The sequence below is a fragment of the Aspergillus pseudodeflectus genome (genome assembly GCF_044049435.1).
Source record: "Aspergillus pseudodeflectus strain CBS 756.74 chromosome Unknown BJX68scaffold_36, whole genome shotgun sequence".
Classification (NCBI taxonomy): Eukaryota; Fungi; Ascomycota; class Eurotiomycetes; order Eurotiales; family Aspergillaceae; genus Aspergillus; species Aspergillus pseudodeflectus.
In genome coordinates, this window is record NW_027263812.1 from 143,146 (window position 1) to 165,001 (window position 21,856).

A 21,856-nucleotide genomic window follows, 5' to 3' on the forward strand; every position below is an offset into this window, starting at 1 on the left:
AAGCCGGAAGCTGCGGTGACATCAGGCCTCCAGATACTAATCATGTATCAGCGATACCATCGTTGGTTACGCAGTCACATGTCCGCCACCAATCCCGTTTCGGACGCGATTTTTACCCGCGCCGAGATAAATCACCTCATCTCCTTGACACAATCAAGTCGCCGCATCGATTCATCCGAGCCTCGAGCTCCCATGCAACCCACGGTTTTTTCGCCATGAGTCAGGAGTATTTCCCCGGCAAAGGCGGCTCCTCAGCCGGAGAGGGGCCATCTAGACAGCCGCCAGACGAGCTTCCAGAGCAAAGCCCGTTCGCCCCCCGGCCCCCGCCCGCTTATATGACTGTTGGTAATGGTTCGACTTCGGAGAGTGCTACGGCTTTGATGTCTTCGTTACATACGGATTCGGGATATGGTGGAAGCGTTGCAGATGGAGCGTCAAGTGCGGATTGGAGATCTGATATGTTGGTGGACAGACCGACTCCCGCGCATACCCCAACACAACAGGGAGAATGGAATCCTGCTGCTGAGCATGAGAAGCAGGTTGTGGCTAGCCATGTTCATCAGCTACTATAGTACGACTGTTCACCTTGGTCATTCGTTATAGGCATGGGTTTATGGAGTACTAATGACGACATAGCAACTCGAATCGAACGAAGCTTGCGCGCGCGATCTCCCGGACTATCGAGACATTGAGGGAGCTCCAGGACATGAACCGGCAATGGCCTGCCCACTACCCTTCCGTACAGAACTTTCCGGATTCCCCGTCGCAGCGGCCATCGCTACAGCAAAGCCAATCGTACTTCGGCGACGCCACCCACCCGGATGATCCACGACCTGGAAATCTAAGGCGTGCAGCAACAATGCCCTCGAAGGAAGACTTGGCAGAGTCAAGTACCACCGCAGAACGCCGGTCTCCACCGGAACCGAGATTGATGAGCCCTCAGATCGCGCAAGAGTTCTCCATCCTGAAGCTTGACTTGAAGCTAGGAGCCCTCTCGCAAGCTGAATTGGTGCACTCCTTGGAAAAGGCCTCGATTGCGTCGCTTCTGGATGGCAAGATTAGCCAGAGCGTTAAGCATCTCCTTTCGTTGCGGGATAGAATTGAGGACATTTCCAGCAAGGTTCTGATTACGGGGGACCTGAATGCCGGAAAGTCTACGTTTTGTAACGCCCTCTTGCGCCGCAAGGTTCTTCCAGAAGACCAGCAACCCTGCACTAGCATCTTTTGCGAGGTTCTTGATGCTCGCGAGAACGGTGGACTCGAGGAAGTGCACGCCGTGCACAAGGACCGACAGTATAACCGCAATGACGAAACCACATATGACGTCTATTCCCTGAATCAGCTGGAGGATATCGTTGTCGACAACTCGAAGTATATGCAGTGCAAGGTATACGTGAAGGATGTGCGAACTATTGACGAATCTCTGCTAAACAACGGTGTGGTCGATATTGCCTTGATTGATGCCCCAGGCCTCAATTCAGATTCCCTCAAAACTACAGCTGTTTTTGCTCGTCAGGAGGAGATTGATGTGGTCGTCTTTGTCGTTTCTGCTGCCAACCATTTTACACTCTCGGCTCAGGACTTTATCTGGAATGCAGCACATGAGAAGGCTTATATGTTTATCGTTGTCAATGGCTTCGACCAAATCCGTGATAAGCAACGATGCCAGCGGATGATTTTGGATCAGATCAAGAAACTCAGCCCCCGGACATACAAGGAAGCCGCCGAACTCGTCCACTTTGTTTCTAGTAACGCCGTACCTGTTGCGCCTCAGATTCCCGTCGGGGGCCCAGGAGGCGGAGGCGGCGGTGGTGGAGGTTCCGATCCAAACGGAAACGACTGGCCCGGTGCTGGAGACGACGACGATGGTAAGCCTGAGGACAAGGGCAAGGGTAAAGGCAAGGAGAAAGAGAAAATTCAAGATTTCGAGACTTTGGAGGGGTCGTTGCGCAGATTCGTTCTCGAGAAGCGATCTCGCTCGAAGCTCGCTCCCGCCAGGACCTACCTTCTAAACCTTCTCGCAGATATCAACGCTTTAGCATCTGTTAACCGTGAAGTTGCGGATGCTGAGCTCCAAAGTGTGGTGCAGGAGCTAGCAGAGCTGGAGCCAGCATACGAGAATGGCAAGAAAAAGAAGGTCGAGCTCCAGGAACAAGTTGACAAGTGCATTGACGACTCTTGCGATGACGTCTATAATCATACCCGTTCGACTTTGTCTTCCGCCATCTCGAACGTCTCGGAGGCCAACCTAGGCGTCGAGTATCCTGGTATCTTCTCTGCCTTCCAGTACGCCGAGGATCTGAAGTTTGCGATGCTGGAACATATCTCTGCCTCTGTTACAACCTGCGAGGATTATGCTCGCGCAAAGACCGCTCAAGGTGTAGGATTCATCCAGAATATCGGTTTGCTACATATTGGAGAGGATAAGTTCACGCCTTTGAACTTCCGCGCCGATATGATGTTCCGCCGTGGTCGTCGTCATGCACTCGCGAGACAGGTCAACACGGAAGTTGAGTTGTTAGATTTCTTTGACATTGCCGGTATTTGGGAGCGGCAAGAGAAGATTGCCGGAACCGGTATGGCGATGACAGCTGTGACTATCCTTGGTGGCAGGGCGTTTGGTGGTATCAGCTGGGTCGACAGCATGTTCAGCGCGGCCAAGTTCCTCGGACCAAACAATCTGCGACGTCTGTTCCTCCCCGGAATTGTCGCGGCTGGTGAGTTCAACCCTAGCTCCAATCCTCATGTCCTCTGTGTGCAGTATCTAACCTAGTCAGCCGTTCTCACAACCGCCTATGTGCTCTCTACGATCCCCCAAACACTTCCTCCTCGACTTTCCCGCAAGATCGCTGCTACGCTTTCAGAAATGGATTACGTCCATTCCAACTCGACTCGGATCTCAACTGAGGTCCGCCGTATCCTGCGCATGCCCGCCGGTAACCTGCAAAACTCCCTGGCCCAAGACATTGAGGATCTCGGTCGCCGTAAACAGGAGGTTAGCAAGACCAAGCAAGAGAGCGAAGTCGCCAGTAAGTACTTCGCAAACCTATACCGCGACAGCAGCGAGAACAGGAACTCCGTCGAGAACATCGACCTCGACGGCCCGCTGCCCGGTGGACTCGGCGCCTATGACGCCTAGATCTTCTCTTCTCGAACTTGAGACTATGTACAAGATCACGACACTTTACGATGTTTCCTACCCTCTCTGATGTTTGCAAAATATCCCCCTACTTGTACAATTTTCCATTCTTTTTACACCCCTACACCCTTGTCCTCTACTTTTTTCTTTTCTTCATGACATTGCCACTACTGCTTTCCCCACTGGAATACTATTGGCCCGATTAGACCTCTGGCCTTTTGGGCTTTATCTCATGTATACATTGCAGGCGTCTATAACTGATAAACACGAAATAATTGAAACACTGATAAATTATCAACTGTACCGGGAAGCTCGTCCTTACCCTGACTGTCGACAAAGATTCCATTGTGTAACTGCGTAAGGGCTTCAGCCCCTGTCTAAGCCACTGCAGCAGCACTGCTTCACTGACGTGGAACCAATCAGTAAACGCGGCGAAGTCTGGACAAGGCTGGGATGCGCTGGAAGACCCAACACCCCGCGTGCTCTTCCTCCTTGAGAACTCGTAGAACACCCGCGAAAGATCTCATCTTGAATTTTATCTCGTTGTTTCTTGGTTCCGCATTTGGCTACAACAGAGGACACCATGACTGACCCGTTCTCCATCAGCGCCGGTGTTGTCGGCGTCGTATCCCTCGGCCTTACAGTCAGCCAGGGATTCATGTCCTTCTACGGACCGTGGAAGAGCTACGATGAAGAGATACAGGATTTCACAGGGAAGCTCGACGGCCTCCAAATATTCTGAAGATCCTCGAAGGGTTTATTCTTGGCGAGGATGACTTGGGCCTCGCATCAGACCAGTACAAGAAACTGGTGTTAGCCAACTTAGCCTCGTGCCAGACAGCGTGTCGACGGCTAGAAGAAAAGTTGGAAAAGTGTAAGTCAACAGATTGCTCACCGTTTGTTCGGAAGCATGACTGGCTTCGCTCGAGGCGCGCAGCGTACCCGTTCAAGGAGGAGACGCTGGTCACACTTTGCCAGACGGTGTCGGGCCTCCAGGATAACTTGAGTCTGGCGCTTCAGTTGCTGAATAGGTTTGTTTCCTGCGTTCTCTCTGACCAGAACTAGCAAATGACAGTACGACGTCAATCACACAATCAGCCCGTCCTGGACCCAAGCACCCTTCGCAATCTTTGTAGCCGACAGGAACTGATTAACAGCAGTTGGAGACGACAACAACGGCGTCTGAGAGGTAGTGTCATTGATACGATCTCCAGATACTGTAATTGCAGCCGCAGGCCTTTCACTTCGTCAACTTCTTCTATATCGGTGTTTGCCCTCCACGAGCCTCACTGCCCACTCCATGAGCCTGGCAAACACACGGTCGGTGTTGCAGCAAAGTATTCATTCTGTAACCGATTGCTGGGATTATCGGTATCTGTCATGATGACTCTAACAAGAGGTGCAGGGGCTTTCTCTGTTAGCCCCATTGTTCAGATCCATGGACTCGTTGAGGGCTACTCGCCCGCGTTCGAGTTGGCCATACGCGCTATGAATAGTATCAGGTTAAGAAAGGGTCCTAAAAACCTGGATGCTTTCAAGATTGACCTTCAGAAGTTGTTTCGCGAGAAGAGGGCCGCTCCCACTGATCGCCTGGCCGACGGCAGTACAATTTTACATGTAAGTACCCCTCTTGAGTTCGACCATGCCGTACAATGTTGCATTCTGTTCCCGCCGTCCCGCCCCCTAGTTTCTTCCTGAAATGTGTGCAAGATTGATGGTTCTTCTACCTAGTGCATCGCCGATTACCTGTTCCAAAATCACTGGGGCTGGTGGCCTGGTCCAGATGCCGTCGAGTCCATACGGAGGCTAGTGCTTGACGTGATTGAAGCTGGTGTGCCTGCAAACGAACGGACAGTACAGGCAAAACTGCGTTCGATAGCTTTATACAGGCGGGATCATTCTACGTCCATAAATTTCAGAATAGGACAGGGTCGATAGGCTCAAAACTGCTACTAGACCTTTTGACATCAGGAAGTTATATGAGCTCATTAGACTTGGCTTTAACATCATCCGTGTGGTATAACAGCGGAGGCTCATCAGCGGAAGTAAGGCGTTTTGAATACTGGGACATGGTTTACAATACCACACAGATTGCGAAAGAGCTTGTGATCAATAATCCTTTCGAAGGTTAATTTCACTATCTACAGCCGCTCAACAGTCAAGCATTACTAAAAACATTGCTGCCTTCTAGATTTCGAACTCCCGAATATCGAGATGGCGATCATAGTGAGATCTACTGAAGCTCTTCGACCGTGTCTTCTGTTGAAGCAGAATCGCTTTACTACCACAGACCCCAACGTATCTACTTTCGGCGCGTTTCTAATAAGATCCCTGGGTTGGGTCCCTGGAATCTCGCTCTTACTAAGATCCACATTGCCTAGGCCATCTGAGGCAGTTGGCGACTGCTTTATATGCGCATGCCAGTATCGAGAACTCGAATCTGCCTTACTGATACTTGATTACATGGATAAGATAGCAAGCAAGCACCTGGAGGCTGCTGCTAGATGCGGGGACAGGAAAGTCCTGGAAACGGTGATCTATGAACTTTCCACCCGTCGCCGCCAACTTCAAGAACTGGCTCTCCAACAGCTGCCTGTCAATGCTGTTCGTTCCCTTGCATTACCAGTGGATGGCCTTCTAGACACCAAAGCTTTTTGACGCCCAGGAAGCGCTAGAACGGCATAATATCAACTTCGAACCACGCTTGCATGCAGATCGGGGCTCTCTATATGCTGCCGTTCCATATGGGGGAACAACTACCGCCGACCTTCTATACGCAGCCGGATTCACGGATCTAAACCAGCGCGCTCTATCTGGTTGGAGCCCACTTGCGAGCGTAGGCTGTGCAGATACGCTAGGGGAGTTCCTGGATCTCGCCTGCTGGATGATAGGCAAAGGGGCGGACCTTCATCGGCAACCGGTAACAGGGTGCCCTGTCATATTTACCTTCGCAAATAACCTCGGAGGTCAGCTAATCTGGCTGAACTGTGTCTCAGATATTGAAAGGGTCAAACCGTTCTATCTTGAGCTGAAACTTATGATCCAGTCACTACAAGTCGATAGCGCACGTTTACTCCGGACCATTCTCTCAGATAGAGCGATCGACAACTGCTCATGCGCATGTTCGAATAACGGATGCTCCGCTGCTTCCCAACTGTTGAAAAGCCTTTGCCCATACCCATACAGCTATCCCTTACGGCATACATGGGGCTGGATTGTCTTGATGCTTCAAGACTCCCTCAGCGAAAGATTCCTAGAGCGTCCCAACCGAGCGTTCGTTTCCACCACTTTTCGTTATCTGACATTCGAGGGTATGAAATTGACGCATACCTGTCATGTGAATCCCGGAGAACCAATTGAAGTCGAAGAAGCCCAGGAGATTCGAGAGGAAGAAGCGGAATTGATTGATCAGCTGGAAGACATAGTCGTGGAGTTCAACGAGATTTAAAATGACGAACTTGAAGTCGGCATGATCGATTTCTTTGAGGACTTTGGGAGCCACGTATGTCCGAGGTTCTAGCACGAGCGAACAGCGACGAAGATGTTCTCAGGCGGGCGCGGGAGGTTGGTGTTGTTCTCCTAGAGGAATCTGAGTAGACATTGTTTCCAGAATGAACGCATTAGCCTGAAGGGGCATGGTTTGATTCCATTTTGACGATGGCTGCTCATTCTGAAATATCTGCAAGCCAGGTGCATACAAGAAATATATACTCGCAAACGCTGGCATGCGTTTTCACTAAACTCCTTGATATACGTAAGATATAGTCATGTGTCAATCAGGACCGGGTTACGGAAAACAGGGACTGAATCTCTCATTACTTAGCACTCCCCATGCTCCGATCTATAAAAAAAAATTAGAGATCTAAACGCCACCCATGATGCACTAAGCAGAACAAGGCCGTGAGACAAGGAAATAGATGATCCGAATAAATCCACCAAAATAACAGTCAGAAATCATCATCATCAAGATCAATAACCTTATTCGCATTCCTCGTCCTCCGCCCAGTCCCCCACCCACCTTCCTCTAGATCCCTAACCTCCCCAATAACAGCTGACTGCCTCGTCGCCGGCTTCTCAACGATCTTCCCCGCATGTCTCAGGAACTTCTCCCTCATAGCAACCGCATCCGCATCCTCGTAATCAAGCTGCGTCATCGGCGGCGTCTCCGTCTCTGCCTCGATCCCTGCATCCCGATCACCCTCCGGATACTCGAACTCGTAGCGCCCGCTGTTTGCTAGCGAGGGAATCCCCCCGTCTGTATGGAGACTCTCGACTACGCTGCCGCAGCCGTCGTCGTTGAGTGTATCGATTGAACTCGCGCGAGAAAAACTCTTTTGCTGTTCGGCTGTGCGAGCAGAGGAGTTCGATTGCGCGCGGCCGAGAAGTGGCCTCGGTCGTCGGGAGCGAATCCGGTCGTGTGAGTGTGAATCGCCGGCTGGGTCTGATGCGGAGTGGGATATTGTGGCGCGGGCTTGTTTTAGGAGGCCGTTGACCGCGGAGTCGAGGGCGGATTTTGTGGAGGATGCGGTGGGTGCGGTTTGTGCTTGGTGGAGGGTTTTGCGCTTTGTGGATGGAGATGGGGATTTCGTTGTTGTTGCTGCGGGATCGCGGGGTGGTGGTTTTGTGGGTGATGTAGATTTTCGAGATGGTTCTGGGGGAGGAAATTTCTGTTTAGGTGCTTTTTGAGGGCTTTCTGCGATGGATTGTTTTGACTCTTGTTTGTGTGTAGAGTGGGTATCTGATGAGCTTAATTGACTAGGAACCTTGATAGATTGCAGTTGCGTGTTATCCTTGGTACCAGTATGTTGCGAGGGCCGTCTGGACTCGGGGCGAGAACCAGCTCGCACCTCGAGATCTCTACCGCTCTGTGTCAATTGTTTGCGGATAAGATATGGATCGAAGGATTGTTTCTCTTCGTTCCGGATCGAAGCCCATAGCCAGTCGGCCGTGACTGTTGGGACGCCCCATTCATAAGTATGGCGGAGCTTGTCGTGGTTGAGAGAGGCTGAATTGTTGCATATGAGGACGGATGCCGTTGGGGTTAGGTATTCATTATACGTTGCGCCTGAAAGGTTACCGTTTTGATACCGCAAAAAATTGATAGAGCTGACTCTTACCAACTAGAGTGACAAGCTTTGATAGATGTAACAAGTCGATTCGTGAGAACCCCGTGGAACATATCTTCATTCCGGAAAGTCCTAGTTATTTGATTTAGAATATTGGCCGAGTTGGAAGGATGGGCGACTTACCTTTGATAGGAAAGGAGGGAATTGGGGTATTTGCCAGATGGGATTCAGGAGACACCAAGGTTTTTGCGTCAAGGCATCTCTCTAACCACATGTCGGTCACGATATCGCACTCAAACGCTAGATCTTCTGTTGAAGGGGCCTGAGATCGAGGGGTCTTGTATGGGACAATGATGTAGAGGCCATCGCCTGTTTTTGGTATATCTGGTCGTGAGAATTCGCTCAAGGAATTTACTAATTGTGCCCCATTGAACAAAAGGTGGTCTCGTAAAACGGTGGTCTGGTAAAAGTTAGAAACAGCGTGAAGTGTGGGAAGATCAGGGCACACCTGTTTGGAGGAAAAGCCGTGTATCAGAAAGAAGCAACCATCCAAGAAACCTTTTCGATGACTGACTACCGGTTCTACAGTTCTCTCTCGAGGCTGAGAAGGAGCGCCAAATGCGGTCTGGCTCGCAAATGACCTGGCGACCTGGAGCACACTGACGTCCTTTGACCTTTTCTCGAAAGATGCTTGTCTCTCTTCCCTCGACGGCTTTGGTGCTGTAGTCTCAAACCCAATGCCGACTATGTCCCCCCAGATATTCTCGTTCTGGTCACCAAGTTTAGTACTCGCGATTCTCCGTAGTTTTCGCGGTCGAGGATTTGAGGAGTTTTCGGCCTCCGCTGGCCTTGTTCTGACTACGGAAACAGAACGATTCCAGGCGCCAGCACCTTGCTTTTCCGGCGGTAAAAGCGGGTGGTACAGTTCCTCTTCCAGGATCATTCCACGTTTGATACTGTCGGTAAACCATTTGAGCGTGACGACCTTGACATCCCATTGTGTTGCGAACTTGTACTTGTCGCCTTCTGCACTCAGCGCGACAAGGTGTGTGACTGTTTTGGTGAGATCCCGTCGAAATTCCGCGCCGTTGAGCTCGGCATTGGTGCGAAGGTAGTTTCGTAATCCCACTATACGGGTTATCAGTATGCGCACGAGGAGTCGACAATGTGACAGCACCTACTATCTTCAAAGCCTGTAATCGATATGGACAACCCAGAAAAGGTCGGGAACCTATAATGTTCCTCTAAAGCATGAATATCGGTGTCGCCACCCTTGATCCAAGACTGGCGAACAGCCTCTACCCATTCCGGTCTGAGAACCACCACGTCGGACCTCTCGCGTGCAACAAATTTGTACTTTGGGGTGTTGATCTCGCCGACGATTAGATGGGTGACGGTGGATGTGAGGTCGTAACTATGCTCCGCGCCCATTTGGCTTGCGACGGCAACTATCTCAGTCTATACCATAAGGTTAGTAAAGCCGGTCTCTAAAAGCATTGCGCAACAAAGGACGAAAACTTGCCCGCTCCTCCGCAGCAATGGACGTGAAGCACAAGACCACCCCCGCAAGAGGGCGCTCTTTGTCTGCAAAGGAGTTAGTAGTGCATACTAGGATGAGGACAAGTAATCGACTAACTCGAGGCACCTGTCCCTGCCATGCTTCATGATTGACAATGCCGCGGGCTTATCGGAGGTTCTGTTGCGGAGAAGGCCGCTGTGTTTGTTCAGTTCCGCAGGACCGCAAGTGTACTCTAAGCATTACACAGAGTCTGCAAAAAGGAAATATAGAAAGTTGCAGCCTCTCTTTGCAATAGAGCGCGAATTGACCCAGTTGAAGGGCGTTGTTTTGCTTCCCCACGACGCAGCGCAGCGGAAAAGAGCCCTTATCGCGCGGTCACGTGCGATAGGAAGCGCGTTCGGTATCTCTGGAGACGCGATTTTGGGTCGCGGATCCTCTGGCAAGTCCAATCTTCTCGCTCGTTTGCCAAACCCCTCATTTCTTTTCTTGTTTATGTACACATCAACAGCTAGAGCCTGGAGACCAGCTGCTGCTCGCCAATTCCTCTCAAATGGTCCAGCTCTGAACCCGCAAATTGCCTCTCGATACGCGTCTTCTCGGCCACAGCTAGCCGCCGAACCCTCCAAGACGATGTTTAAAAAGGCAGTTAAGGACCACTCGACTGCGAATCCGAGGCCCCTCCAGTCGACACTTCTAGGCGCTCGTGGAAATGTCACCGCAACAAAAATTCCTCCTCCCACACAATCTCTTGGTGTCAAACGGAAAATCGAGATGACGACCTCGAGCAAATCCGCGTTAGGATCGCTGCACAACGCCGCTGTTTACTTTGATGAGAACGACTTTGATGATGATGACGATTTGGACTTTTCTTCGCCAGACCCTTTCATTCCTTCGACCAGAATCGAGAACAGCTGTACCGAGCAGTCGTCATTCGAGTCTGCAAAGACCACTCTTGTCCTATCTCAGCCAGAGAATTCGCTACCGTCCATAACCTCAACCTACAAGTCCGACATAAAATATCCAGACTTACCACCCATTCCAGCCGATGATCCCCCAGCGCCGACGAGCAGCATACAGTTACCTTGGTCCTCCTCCCCTCCTTCTCACTTCCAGAAGCCGACTGCCCCTCGCACTGTACCGTGGCAGAAACAAGAAAAAGAAAATGTTATTGTTATAGACGACGAACCGACTCCGAAGCCGAAGACACCCGCGCGTCCAGCCTCAACTGCCCCGTGGAACAAAACAGCTAGTGCGATTAAGGAGGAGCAGAAAGAGCTTCGCCGACAGTCGAAGAAACAATCTCAGAAAACAGCCGGTTCCATGGAGCATGCCGCCCGCCCTCAGGTCGCTCCCATATTCCTCAGTGATGAACAGCGACATGTTTTGAAAGCTGTTGTTGAGCAAAAGAAGAGTATTTTTTTCACAGGATCAGCAGGAACAGGTAAATCTGTTCTTATGAGGGAGATCATTAAACAGCTTCGGAACAAGTTTCGAAAGGAGCCAGATCGAATTGCAGTGACAGCATCTACTGGGCTTGCTGCGTGTAACATTGAAGGTGTTACTCTGCACAGTTTTGCAGGCATTGGCCTGGGCAAAGAGCCTGTGCAAGAGCTTGTGAAAAAGGTTCGTTCATACCGATCGACCATTGATTTTGATCACCTTGGGCTGACAATTAGCAGATCAAGAAGAACCAGAAGGCGAGGAACCGCTGGTTGCGGACAAAAGTGTTGATTATCGATGAAGTGTCTATGGTTGATGGGGACCTATTCGACAAGCTCGAAGAGATTGCTCGGTCAATACGAAACAATGGTCGACCTTTTGGAGGAATCCAGCTCGTCGTCACTGGCGACTTCTTCCAGTTACCCCCAGTGCCTGAAGGCCATAACCGCGAGGCAAAGTTTTCATTCGCAGCAGGCAGCTGGAATACCTCGATACAACACACAATTCTCCTTACGCACGTCTTTCGTCAACGCGATCCCGAATTCGCGGGAATGTTGAATGAAATGCGACTTGGGAAGCTTAGTCCTCAAACAACGCAAGCCTTCATGCAGCTTTCTCGTCCATTGGACTTCCACGACTCGCTTGAAGCTACCGAACTGTATGTATTCTGACTGGCCTCTGATATGATATGAACGCTAACCCTGAGATCTCTCGTGCAGATTCCCCACGCGCAATGAGGTAGACAACGCAAATGCAGCTAGAATGGGACGACTATCTGGTGAGACGATGACGTTTACTGCGGTCGACTCTGGAACTATTAAAGAGCCGCAGTTCCGTGAAAAACTACTCTCAAACTGCATGGCCCCTCCTGTAATACACCTCAAGAAGGGATCCCAAGTCATGCTCATCAAAAATATGGAGGAGTCTTTGGTAAATGGCTCGATCGGTCGAGTTGTCGCTTTTATGGATGAATCAACATTCGACATGTACATTGAAAACGAAGGTGACTTTACTGGTGGCAAATATGATGTGGATGATGAGGAGTTAGCTGCTGCCCGTGCGCGGAAGAAGCTGAAGGGAATGGCGCACAAGGAAGGTGCTGGTGGTGTTACGGCCACCAGGAAATGGCCCCTGGTATGTTTCATTCAGCCGGATGGGTCAGAACGGCACCTCCTCTGCCAGCCGGAAACTTGGAAGATCGAGCTTCCAAGCGGCGAAGTCCAGGCCCAGCGACAACAGGTTCCGTTGATCCTCGCATGGGCTCTCTCCATTCACAAGGCCCAGGGTCAGACACTACAACGGGTCAAGGTAGATCTTGGCAAAGTCTTTGAGAAGGGACAGGCCTACGTTGCTCTCAGTCGAGCTACATCGAAAGATGGCCTTCAGGTTTTACGATTCGATCCGCGCAAGGTCATGGTGCACCCAAAAGTCATCGACTTTTACAAGAACCTAGTCGACGCAAGCGAGTTGATCAAATCGAAACAAGCCAGGTCACAGCCATCGGCCACAGGTGGTAGCAATGAGGATTTCGACCAGGATTATCTCGACGATCTGATTGCCGAAGCATCCGAATTTCGGTAGACACATAGAAGTGTTTCGACTTTCCACTTGCTGTTTTTTCTTCATGTCGCTTCTATTATGCTGGCTGACCGCGTTCTTCTACTTGCACATCATTGATATCCACAGAGCGGCGGCTACAATTGCGGTTATTTACGGAGTATACCTAGACAGAGTACCAACAGATAAGCTCACAGCAGGCGTACAATCGAGTCAAATGTTGATTTATACAATACAAATACGTACTATATTCTGCCATTTTACAAACCCAAGCGCTCGTTCCATAAAACACTAAACCACACTCCCACTCACACCCCCAAGAAGAAATGAGCCCTACACCAACAAAACCCTTTAGAACCCCGAATCATCAAACCCTCATCACGAAACAAAAATAAGAGAACGAGGAGGCTCGGGCTCGGACTCGCTCACTGTGACCTATACTTCGACCCCGTCGTCCCCTTATGCTTCCCCGTCTTCGTGGAATTCGGCACCTCGGGCTTATTCGCCCTGCGTGCGGCAGCAACATTCGGCTCGTCCGCGAGCCGGTGGATATCCTGGCTCTCGCGATCTGCCACGGCGTTCTCGTAGTCGTCTAGTGGCGCGTCGTCGTCGACGAACCCATGCACTTTCTTGGGGTGCGGCGGGGGTGGGGTGCTGGGACCTTTTGGCATCTTTGCGGTTGAGATGAGATTGTATCAGATGGGAAGGCTGGTTCTTAGATAGAGGGGAGGAACGGAGATTGTCTCAATCAGTTTGTTCGATATAAATTGATTTATTTGAGGGTTAGGAGTCTGGGGTGGCCTGTTTATATGGGTCGGGAGTGAGCGCGGGATTGCATCATGGCGACGTGGAAAGTCGATGGATGTCATATTAACGCAGGGAACCCTGGAACGGGTGAATGCCCTGTTGATTTAATAGGCCTTTTTCAAGCATGGATAAATCGAGGGACTAGGTGGAAATGTTCGGATCTGGGTGGTGACTTAGGGCTAGTACCAAATACTACTGGCGATGCCGTCGGCGATTACAGAAAGTCGTTAATTTAGAAAAAGGGGAAGAGAACGGAAAAGAGAAAGATAGGAAGAAGAAGAATTTGTAGCTATTATAGAAATGCTTCAGAGGCCTGTAAACAGGGAGAAAGAGACAAACCCCGCAATCCTGAGAAGTGAAAACAACTAGCAAACATGGATTGAAACTGGTTGCAAAAGGTGATGGCGCTGGTCCCATTTATCCATATATTCTGGAATGCTTCTGCAAGCCAATGATTGGGAAATATTATGAGACATTCTATCTTGGTCTGAACCCTAGATTTGAGAGAAGTCAATAGCACCCTTCCAACCGTCAAAGCTGCCCAGGTCTGCATCCCGGTTGATCTCAGCGTCTGGCATGCTTTCATCATCATCATCATCTTCTTCTTCTTCTTCTTCCTCCTCCTCCTCAGACGCATTCAGAGGCTCAGGGCCGCCCAGGACGTCTTTGACTCGTCGTTTGATCTCTTGAGCTAGGAATGTTCTGAGATCCGGTTCTCTCAGATCTTTCCAGCGCTGAATCATACCGACCACCCCACTCAGTTTCAAGCAAGTCTCTTTGAGTCCCAACGCCGGGTCCGGAAGCTTTGGGAGTAGATAATCATACTCTTCATTGCTGACTGAGTCGATGTCAGGGACAGGCATATCGTCCTCGATTTCGCCTCCACCTTTCCACCGAATCAGGACAACTTCGGGAACACCAATTGTCTCAACAAGATGTTTCCACCTAAGTGCGACGCAGATTGTCTTGTCAATGTTCCGAATCAAGTCGTCCTCATCTTGAACTTGATGCTGACTTCCTGGGGTTCTAGTCCCCTGTCCAATCTCAAGGATCATTTTTCGAGACGCAAATTGTCGCGAATTTGGTTCGTCCATGCCATCTGATATGGCCTTTTGGAATAAATTGGTGTATTGTGCCCCAATCTCAACTGCGGCAAGGCGTATACTCAACGCGTGATAGAGTTGCCTAGCTTCATAAGTGTAAACCCACCTAAACATGCTTCCTATGTCGTTCGGGTTCGGTGCATCTGATATCGATTCATGACTGCCGAAGCACGTCCAGTTGGCTTTCATCAGGCTGTGAAAATAGACTGCACACTTGGGCTTGATGAAAGACCCATCGTTCTGCTTTCCTGGTCGTATTTCGGACGATGATGGAGCTCCATTGAGTCCCATTAGGGCTTCAATTTGACCTGGATTTGACGGAACTGGTACCAAGGCACCACCGGTTTGGGGGTTCTGATGTGAATTTCTCTCTTGATTTGCCGTTATACTCGGTGAGCAAGTGTAATGGTACTTGGCACAGCGATCGCATTTTTGGCGAGGCCAAGTGCGATTGATAGGGAGACACTGCAATAATTTCCGTCAACTACATGACACCCTTCCAGAATCAAGTCTCAAAAGAAAGAAAGATCAAGGTATGTGGCCAAGAAATCAGGGTCTGCACCTTCTTTTTGTCATGTCGACACCGGATGCACTTGGAATAATGCAATCGTTGAGGAACGGTCGCCCTGTGCGCCCGATCCATCGCAGGGACAGATATTCGGTGCAAATTTGATAGAGCTGAAAACGACAAAGAAAAGACTAGTCCGAGGACCTCTTAGATACGAGGGTTCAAAAGCTTCTGGGTGATCTAGCAAGATACTGAGGAGCTATGGATGACCCAAACCAAGTGGGATTCGTGCCCGTTTTAAAGCAACCTGGTACCCCTGAAGCCTCCTCCAAAGTTCGTGTTCACTGGTCGGAGTTCTTCACAGAATATCCATGTTGGTTGAGGAATCCTTCGAAAGTTGCGATAGAGCGCAATCGCAATCGCAGTCGCCGACTATTTTCAGCCCCCACGACTCGACTAATAGTCGTATCACATCACCTGGGCTGTTGAGTTTCGAGTTGTCTTTTCATGGGGGATCATACCAGTCTACGATCCTGTTGGCTCGCTAGTCCAGAGGCAGGTGCTGCTGCTTTTCCCAAAATGCCTTACAGTAATGTCCTGGAAACCCCCAACACCAGCCTCCCCTTCCCTCCTAAACCGGAAACAATCGCGAAATCAACAAAATGTCGGGACCGAACACGACGCACCGGGTGAGCTCTCCCAAACACAGGGGGGTGAGGAAGGCGTGTGGTCTTTTCTTTCGAGGTGTAGGGAGAGCTGTCGCTGACATTGGTAGATTCTACGTGGGCAATATCTGGTCAGTCGCAACTATGGAGGGACCCAGGAAGAACTACTGAAACCTGCATTATCCAGACAGGGTACGCCGCGCGTGGGATTACTTCAGAAGTAGGTTTTCCGCCCGCCATTTCCCCTACCATAAAGCTTACAGATGTTATAGATATGGTCAGAACTTGGGCTTTGAATTTATTATGACAGCTTTATTCAAGCACCAGATCAACCGTCGACGATTGTGCTTTCCTTCCCCTGCAACAACTAGACAAGCCCGATAAATCCGCCACAGTGCCAGACATACATAGGGCTTTCGGTAATACCAGGCTCCCACGAACGTGCAAACTGCCTGTATAACCTCCATCAATATCTTATTGAATTGCAGGATGCGCCGCGAACATTGATTTCGGAAAGTACGCCGGCGGGGACGCTGCAGTTTACCTATGATGGACAGTTTGCAGTATTCAAGCCGGGATATCTTGTGTTAAGTCTGGCCATTGCCATTATCGCAAAGTGTCTAATATCTTCAAGGCCATGAACCAGCGAGGGCGTTGGATACCATTCATTGCCGACTCCATGAGCTCATGCTAAAAGCTGAGGAACAAGCATCTAGATGGTGGGATAGGAAACTTATCGACTAGCAATGAGATAAAGGCCCTGCTGGAGGAGCCTGTGGCGCATTGCCCAAAATCGGCTGTACATTACCCCGACACCTGCGAAACGACGACTCCTCCTCGAGACGAAACTACTCCAGATACAATACGATGAGGATATGCTTCTGCTGGGTTGAGTAGAAAGCGATACGGAGAGCGATCAGGCTGCTACGCTCTAGGTATCTGCAAGCAAATGTCATCATATCATCTCTAACGCGGCCTGTGAGGTGGGAATAGGTTCGAGATTCACATACAGCGAGGATTGGGAAACAGTTGAGAAACTGGAAATCTGCTCTGAATTCAATTATGAGGCACTGATGTCATAGATTGGTGAAGAATTGGGACGCGAGGTCCCGCAATTCAATGCCACTGCCATGGAGTAGCTGCCGGCATTCCTATTCGAGGGAGTATGCGGAGGAGGAAAGCACGACCACTTTGCCTATGCAGGAAATAGTGAGAGATGATGAACAAACAGATCTGAAACGGTGGCTGCCAAATTGCGGTGTGCCACTGGGCGCAAGGCTGGCATCTTTATACATATCATGAGCGTTGATTTGGGTATCTTGGAGGCTAGTGAGGCCACCCTAGTGTCGAATTCGAGGCAGTATGCGCGATGGTCTTCCGGATAGGAAGCCTTGATTCCGCTGGCGTAGATACGTGAGACTGCGATACCAGTCAAGGCACTGCCTAGATCGAGTTGCAATTTTATGATTGAATTTAAACGGTCCAAATCAACGTTTTTTTTCCAAACTTGGTCGTCCTTGGAAGAATAGATAGGGTGGTGTGTTCTTACGGGTCTAGGCTACAAAATCTATAGGCCCATGCGCACTATTGCTGGTCAGACTGCTTAGGTAGTACTCCGTCGAGTCACTAACGCCACCATCACACTAATGAAAGCGAGGCACCAGTAGCATGCAAGCGCAGTTTATTGAGAACCCGAAAAGGGTTTAGACCTCAAATCTGGCACCAGATTTGAGGTCTAAACCCTTTTCGTTGCTGAGAGGTTCCGAATGAGTTCTGAATGGAAGGAATCGAATCTTGTGTGATCAGTAAGATCAGTGATCGAGCTAGTTGCGTTATCCTGAATCCTTCGTTTCTAGGAAGTTGATTTTCCCCTCTGCGATATTTTTTGCCGCTTTGTTTGATAGCCACCGTTGATGTTGGCTGGTGGAGTTGTGGGAGGGGTTGGATTCTGTTCCAGAACCTCGCTGAGCCAGGAATCGATATCCTTTCGCTTCATTCAAGTCTCGTAAAAAGGGTGTCAAAGAAAACGATAAACCCCGTTAGTTGTGCTGCATTATCCGGTTGTTGCGAAATCCAGGACTGGAATGGCGTGTAATTTAGTAAATTAGTCGGAGAGAGCCGCATGGCGAGTCTGGCGCGCTCTGGTCGTTGTCTCTGGCATCTTTACAGGTAGTCAAATAAACCAAAGACATAAAATTATGTTTACTACTCATTTAACCGCAGCCACTCACCTGTCAGCCTTCCTATCATCCTCCCTATCAGCCTCCAGATGAGTCCACCGTGGCACCTCACCACCCTCAACGCCCTTAACAGCAATAACCATCTTATCCCCCGGCACAACATCAAACCCATTATCCTCGAACCAAAGGCCAGGCCTCTCTTCAAAGACAATGCCCTTGGTCGGCTTAGCTGCCGTAACGCTAATCGCGCTTTTCTCGGCGAGGTATTCCACGGTCACGCCTCGGTCTTTCAAGTTGAGGTACTTGAGAGGCTGCGGCCAGTCGATGTCCCGGCTTATGATTGAATTGTTGACGGTCAGTGTTGCGGAGATGACGATCGGGGCGGTGTATGGGGGTTCGGTGTAGTTTAGAGGTTCAGTGAGGATGTCCGTTGTTCCGTTGGGGTTTATTTCAACGTTGCGAAATATAAAAGGGGGTTTGACGTCTTCTCCTGTGGTGATTGAGATATATCGCACTTCTATACTAGCGGATACAGCTTCCAGTCTGCTACTGGCAACCCAGACGTCGAAACGCGAGGTGGTGGGTGGCCGGGCGTGTCCGGAGACCCATTCGTGATACGTGCGAGAGACTCCAATGGCTAGGGGCTGAGAGGCTCGTGATATGGCGTAAAACGCGGGCTTCTTGATCAGGAAGTAGTCAACGACCGCCCAGGATATCGTGGGCCAGCAATCGTTCAACTGCCAGACGAGGATGCCGCCGCATCGCCGGTTCTTCGTTTGGCCCCAGTCGCGGCGCCAGCTGCGGTAGGCAAAGGTCATCGTCTCGGATTGGGCGAGTTGAGAGAGATAAAGGTAAGACTGTTCTGGTTAGATTCCGCACGCAGATTATATTCAATTCTAAGATGGTTGGGAATACCTTGAAATCCTGCTTGATTCTAAAATTTTGCAGTATGTATGAGCCTAGTCGACGTTCATGGTCTCGAGCTTTATTACGAAAGTCCATTGTCAGCGACTGAAGGTACTTCTCGCCGAGGTTATCGAAGAAGGCGTCAATTGTATGCATATGTGGATACCCTTCCATGCCAAACTCGCTAACGAACCGGCCGCCCATCGAGGCAAGGTTCTGGTAGGGCTGCATAGTTCCGTGCCAGACTATAGACATTAGCAAAACCATTAAGATTAGAGAAGACAAATGCGTACCATCCCACTGATGTATATCTCCAATTGTCGGGTCGGTAGTATGCTTGCCACCTCCCCATGGGCTGCTTGGGTGATAAGGGAGCCCAGGGCATTCTTCTTCTACTACCTTGGGTAGAAGATACTCGTAGATATAGCGTGCCGGGAAGGATGACTTCAACCATGATTTCGGATCCTTGTCGGTGTCGTAGTCGTAGGTCAGGTTGTATGTCTGCTGGATTTGATAGTCCTCGTTGTTGCCGGCGTATATAACGATAGACGGATGGTGACGGAGTAGCCTGACATTAGCTCGAGCCTCCTGCTCAACTGACTCAAGATACTCGGGGTACGTTGGGTAAGAGGCGCAGGCAAAGAGGAAATCCTGCCACACCAAGATGCCGAGTTCGTCGCACGTCTCGTAGAATATCTCTGGCTCAAAGACACCGCCACCCCAGATGCTGCTAGATGTTAACTACCTATAACCGAGAACGATGCACGACGAACACACCGGATCATATTCTGGTTGCCCTCAACCATAAGCTTCAGCCAGTCCCGATACTTAGCGTCTGTTAGCCGAGGCAAGAAGCTCTCTCCAGGTATCCAGTTCGATCCGCTGCAAAATACGTCGACATTGTTGATTCGAAAGTAGAACGACTGGCCATGCTCATCCTTCTCCTGCACCAACTCAGCTCGACGAAAGCCCACTTTCTTCGACACTTTATGCAGTAGGGTCTGCCCCTTGAACAGCTTTGCCCCGAACTCATACCTCCTCTGCTCTCCGTATGCATGAGGATACCACAAAGCAGGATTATCAAGCTCAAATCTGGCTTCCGCTGTCCCATTGGGATTCACATCGACATCTGCCTCAAAGACGACAGTCTCTTTGTCTAGCAACTCAAATCGCACCCTTTCAGCCCCGCGATACTCGGTCCGCACATGAAGTGTCCCCGAGCAGGATAAAAGGTCCTCTGCAACAGTGCTCTGCATCCACAAATCATCAATCCTATCCACGTATGTCTCCAGTCGAACAGGTCTCCACGGACCCGACGTCACCAGAATCGGACCCCAATCCCAGCCCCAGTGATATGCCGCTTTCCGCGCGCCCAGACGGCCGACTTCTGTCTGATGCACAATATACCGATGCTCGGGATGGCTCTTGACAACTTCCCGGCCGCGGCGAACGGGTGAATCGAAGACGATCTCCAAAACGTTCGATTCGTTCGGATCGCTTGATACCGCATCCGTGATATCAACTCGGTGCGGAATAAACATGTTATCAGATTGGAGAATCACACTGCCATTCAGCCTCACCAACGCAAAGGTATCCAGGCCCTCAAAGACAAGGCTGTGCCGCGTATCCAGGGAATGGCTCGAAGGTGTCGCAAACGTCGTGCGATAGACCCAATCTCGATAGCTGACCCATTCGACTTTCTGCTCATTGAGGCCGACGAACGGATCCGGAATGAGGCCGTTGGCGAGGAGGTCGAGGTGGACGACTGAGGGGACTTTGGACACGGGCAGCCATGATTCTGGTTTGTCGTCGCTTGCATCTTTGAACGTCCAGCCGTGGTCTAACAGTTTGGAATTGAGTATTTCGGGCATCATGAGTACCGACGTCTAGCGACTTAACAAAAGACGTTGAAAAGACAGAGAATGAAGAACTTGCGATCACTTGCAAGGATCTTGTGGCCTTCAACCGTGGACTCTGATCTAGTGAGCTGCCCCTCACCCCACACTGGATACACGCACAATAGCGCCGGTAGTTACACAGCTGTCCCACGTCATCAAATCGGATTATTGGAGTAAGTCCATGTCCGACGCGGAGTTCCAGATGCGCCACGGGGAGTCTCCCCGATCCCCGCAAAAGAGTTGGAGATGGCGTTCTTGGCAAGGTCGGCATCTGAACATGAAGTATAAGAGTGCCAACTCCATGGAGAATGTTCTGGATGTCGTCTCTGTTGTTTGTCTCTGCCTAGGTCAGGTTCCTCTCTTGCGTGTTAGTGAAGGTGTTATGGGTACCGTGTCTCCGCTATCTCCGACTAACGGTCGTTCTTTCCATTTCTGCGGTACCGGATACAAAAGAGTTATGAGGAAGGTACGATCGGCGGCCGTAAGAGGAAGGCGCTACTGAGTATATTGAAAAGGGAAAGAAGCAAAAGATGGTTTAATCATCCCATGGGAGTGTTGGTGGAGTGGACGTTGAGTCCCATGGTGTACTTGGGTGTTGGTATGTTTGCCTGAGGTGTCAGCGACAAATAAAAGATCACGTGGCCCACAGCCTCGCGCTTTTCATCTCCGCTCGCTGTTTCCTCCTATCCATAGAAAAAAATCCAAGCGATTCTTCATAAGGCGTCCAGAGGTGCGCTGCAAACGCCAGCACCTCGTAGAGGGAGGTCATGGCTGTCTCAGCTAGCCGTAGCTGCGCAGCTGGAAACTGTCCCAGTTGCATCCCGCAGATGCCAGCCAGATTCTGGACTTGATAAACCCCGCCGAAGGTAAACGCTCAGATGCAGATGAGAGCGTGAATAATGCTCTAGGCAAACCAGCCGTGTGATCTGAGAGCGATGCTTATGGAGGAGAAGATGAGTGCATAGAGGACACCATGCTGGTGTGCCCGACTTAGGGCTATCTTTGAGTGCCAGTCGGTATTAGGGTTGAATCTGCTCTAGAACATGATCATACATATATGTGGAATTG

At 50.3% G+C, this 21,856-nt stretch overlaps 6 protein-coding genes across 6 annotated transcripts; 2 read left to right on the forward strand and 4 right to left on the reverse strand.

Annotated features, from left to right (window-relative positions):
- Window positions 1-148: 148 nt before the first annotated feature.
- On the forward strand, window positions 149-3,437 carry BJX68DRAFT_241937 (mitofusin). The gene is made up of 3 exons (XM_071040910.1): window positions 149-571; window positions 637-2,717; window positions 2,778-3,437. The coding sequence occupies exons 1-3, from the start codon at window positions 216-218 to the stop codon at window positions 3,137-3,139; spliced, it is 2,799 nt and encodes a 932-aa protein (XP_070896708.1). The 5' UTR covers window positions 149-215; the 3' UTR covers window positions 3,140-3,437.
- A 215-nt stretch (window positions 3,438-3,652) lies between these two features.
- Window positions 3,653-3,890, forward strand: BJX68DRAFT_241940 (uncharacterized protein). The gene has a single exon (XM_071040911.1). The coding sequence runs from the start codon at window positions 3,723-3,725 to the stop codon at window positions 3,879-3,881; it is 159 nt and encodes a 52-aa protein (XP_070896709.1). The 5' UTR covers window positions 3,653-3,722; the 3' UTR covers window positions 3,882-3,890.
- Window positions 3,891-7,086: 3,196 nt separating this feature from the next.
- On the reverse strand, window positions 7,087-9,863 carry BJX68DRAFT_269102 (BRCT domain protein; the record flags this gene model as incomplete). Its single annotated transcript, XM_071046256.1, has 7 exons — window positions 7,087-8,204; window positions 8,257-8,337; window positions 8,389-8,665; window positions 8,714-9,333; window positions 9,387-9,653; window positions 9,724-9,789; window positions 9,842-9,863. The coding sequence occupies 7 exons, from the start codon at window positions 9,861-9,863 to the stop codon at window positions 7,087-7,089; spliced, it is 2,451 nt and encodes an 816-aa protein (XP_070896710.1).
- Window positions 9,864-13,029: 3,166 nt separating this feature from the next.
- Window positions 13,030-13,392, reverse strand: BJX68DRAFT_269104 (uncharacterized protein; the record flags this gene model as incomplete). Its single annotated transcript, XM_071046257.1, has 2 exons — window positions 13,030-13,054; window positions 13,151-13,392. 2 exons carry the CDS (start codon window positions 13,390-13,392, stop codon window positions 13,030-13,032), a joined length of 267 nt encoding a protein of 88 aa, XP_070896711.1.
- A 630-nt stretch (window positions 13,393-14,022) lies between these two features.
- On the reverse strand, window positions 14,023-14,922 carry BJX68DRAFT_269105 (uncharacterized protein; the record flags this gene model as incomplete). The annotated part of the gene is made up of 1 exon (XM_071046258.1): window positions 14,023-14,922. The coding sequence occupies one exon, from the start codon at window positions 14,920-14,922 to the stop codon at window positions 14,023-14,025; it is 900 nt and encodes a 299-aa protein (XP_070896712.1).
- A 3,059-nt stretch (window positions 14,923-17,981) lies between these two features.
- BJX68DRAFT_277305 (glycoside hydrolase family 2 protein) lies at window positions 17,982-20,783 on the reverse strand. Its single transcript, XM_071048301.1, has 4 exons — window positions 19,668-20,783; window positions 19,184-19,617; window positions 18,900-19,135; window positions 17,982-18,841 (listed from the first exon to the last, which is right to left on the reverse strand). Exons 1-4 carry the CDS (start codon window positions 20,762-20,764, stop codon window positions 18,032-18,034), a joined length of 2,577 nt encoding a protein of 858 aa, XP_070896713.1. The 5' UTR covers window positions 20,765-20,783; the 3' UTR covers window positions 17,982-18,031.
- Window positions 20,784-21,856: the final 1,073 nt, after the last annotated feature.

Excerpts from the sequence above, each read along its gene's own strand:
- BJX68DRAFT_241937 (XM_071040910.1), top strand. The coding sequence starts at position 216 with ATGAGTCAGGAGTATTTCCCCGGCAAAGGCGGCTCCTCAGCCGGAGAG. Across the intron at positions 572-636 it reads CATGTTCATCAGCTACTATA|CAACTCGAATCGAACGAAGC; the intron begins GTACGACTGTTC and ends ATGACGACATAG. Across the intron at positions 2,718-2,777 it reads CCCCGGAATTGTCGCGGCTG|CCGTTCTCACAACCGCCTAT; the intron begins GTGAGTTCAACC and ends TAACCTAGTCAG.
- BJX68DRAFT_241940 (XM_071040911.1), top strand. The coding sequence starts at position 3,723 with ATGACTGACCCGTTCTCCATCAGCGCCGGTGTTGTCGGCGTCGTATCC.
- BJX68DRAFT_277305 (XM_071048301.1), bottom strand. The coding sequence starts at position 20,764 with ATGATGCCCGAAATACTCAATTCCAAACTGTTAGACCACGGCTGGACG. Across the intron at positions 19,136-19,183 it reads AGATATACATCAGTGGGATG|TCTGGCACGGAACTATGCAG; the intron begins GTACGCATTTGT and ends TAATGTCTATAG. Across the intron at positions 18,842-18,899 it reads GAATCAAGCAGGATTTCAAG|TCTTACCTTTATCTCTCTCA; the intron begins GTATTCCCAACC and ends TAACCAGAACAG.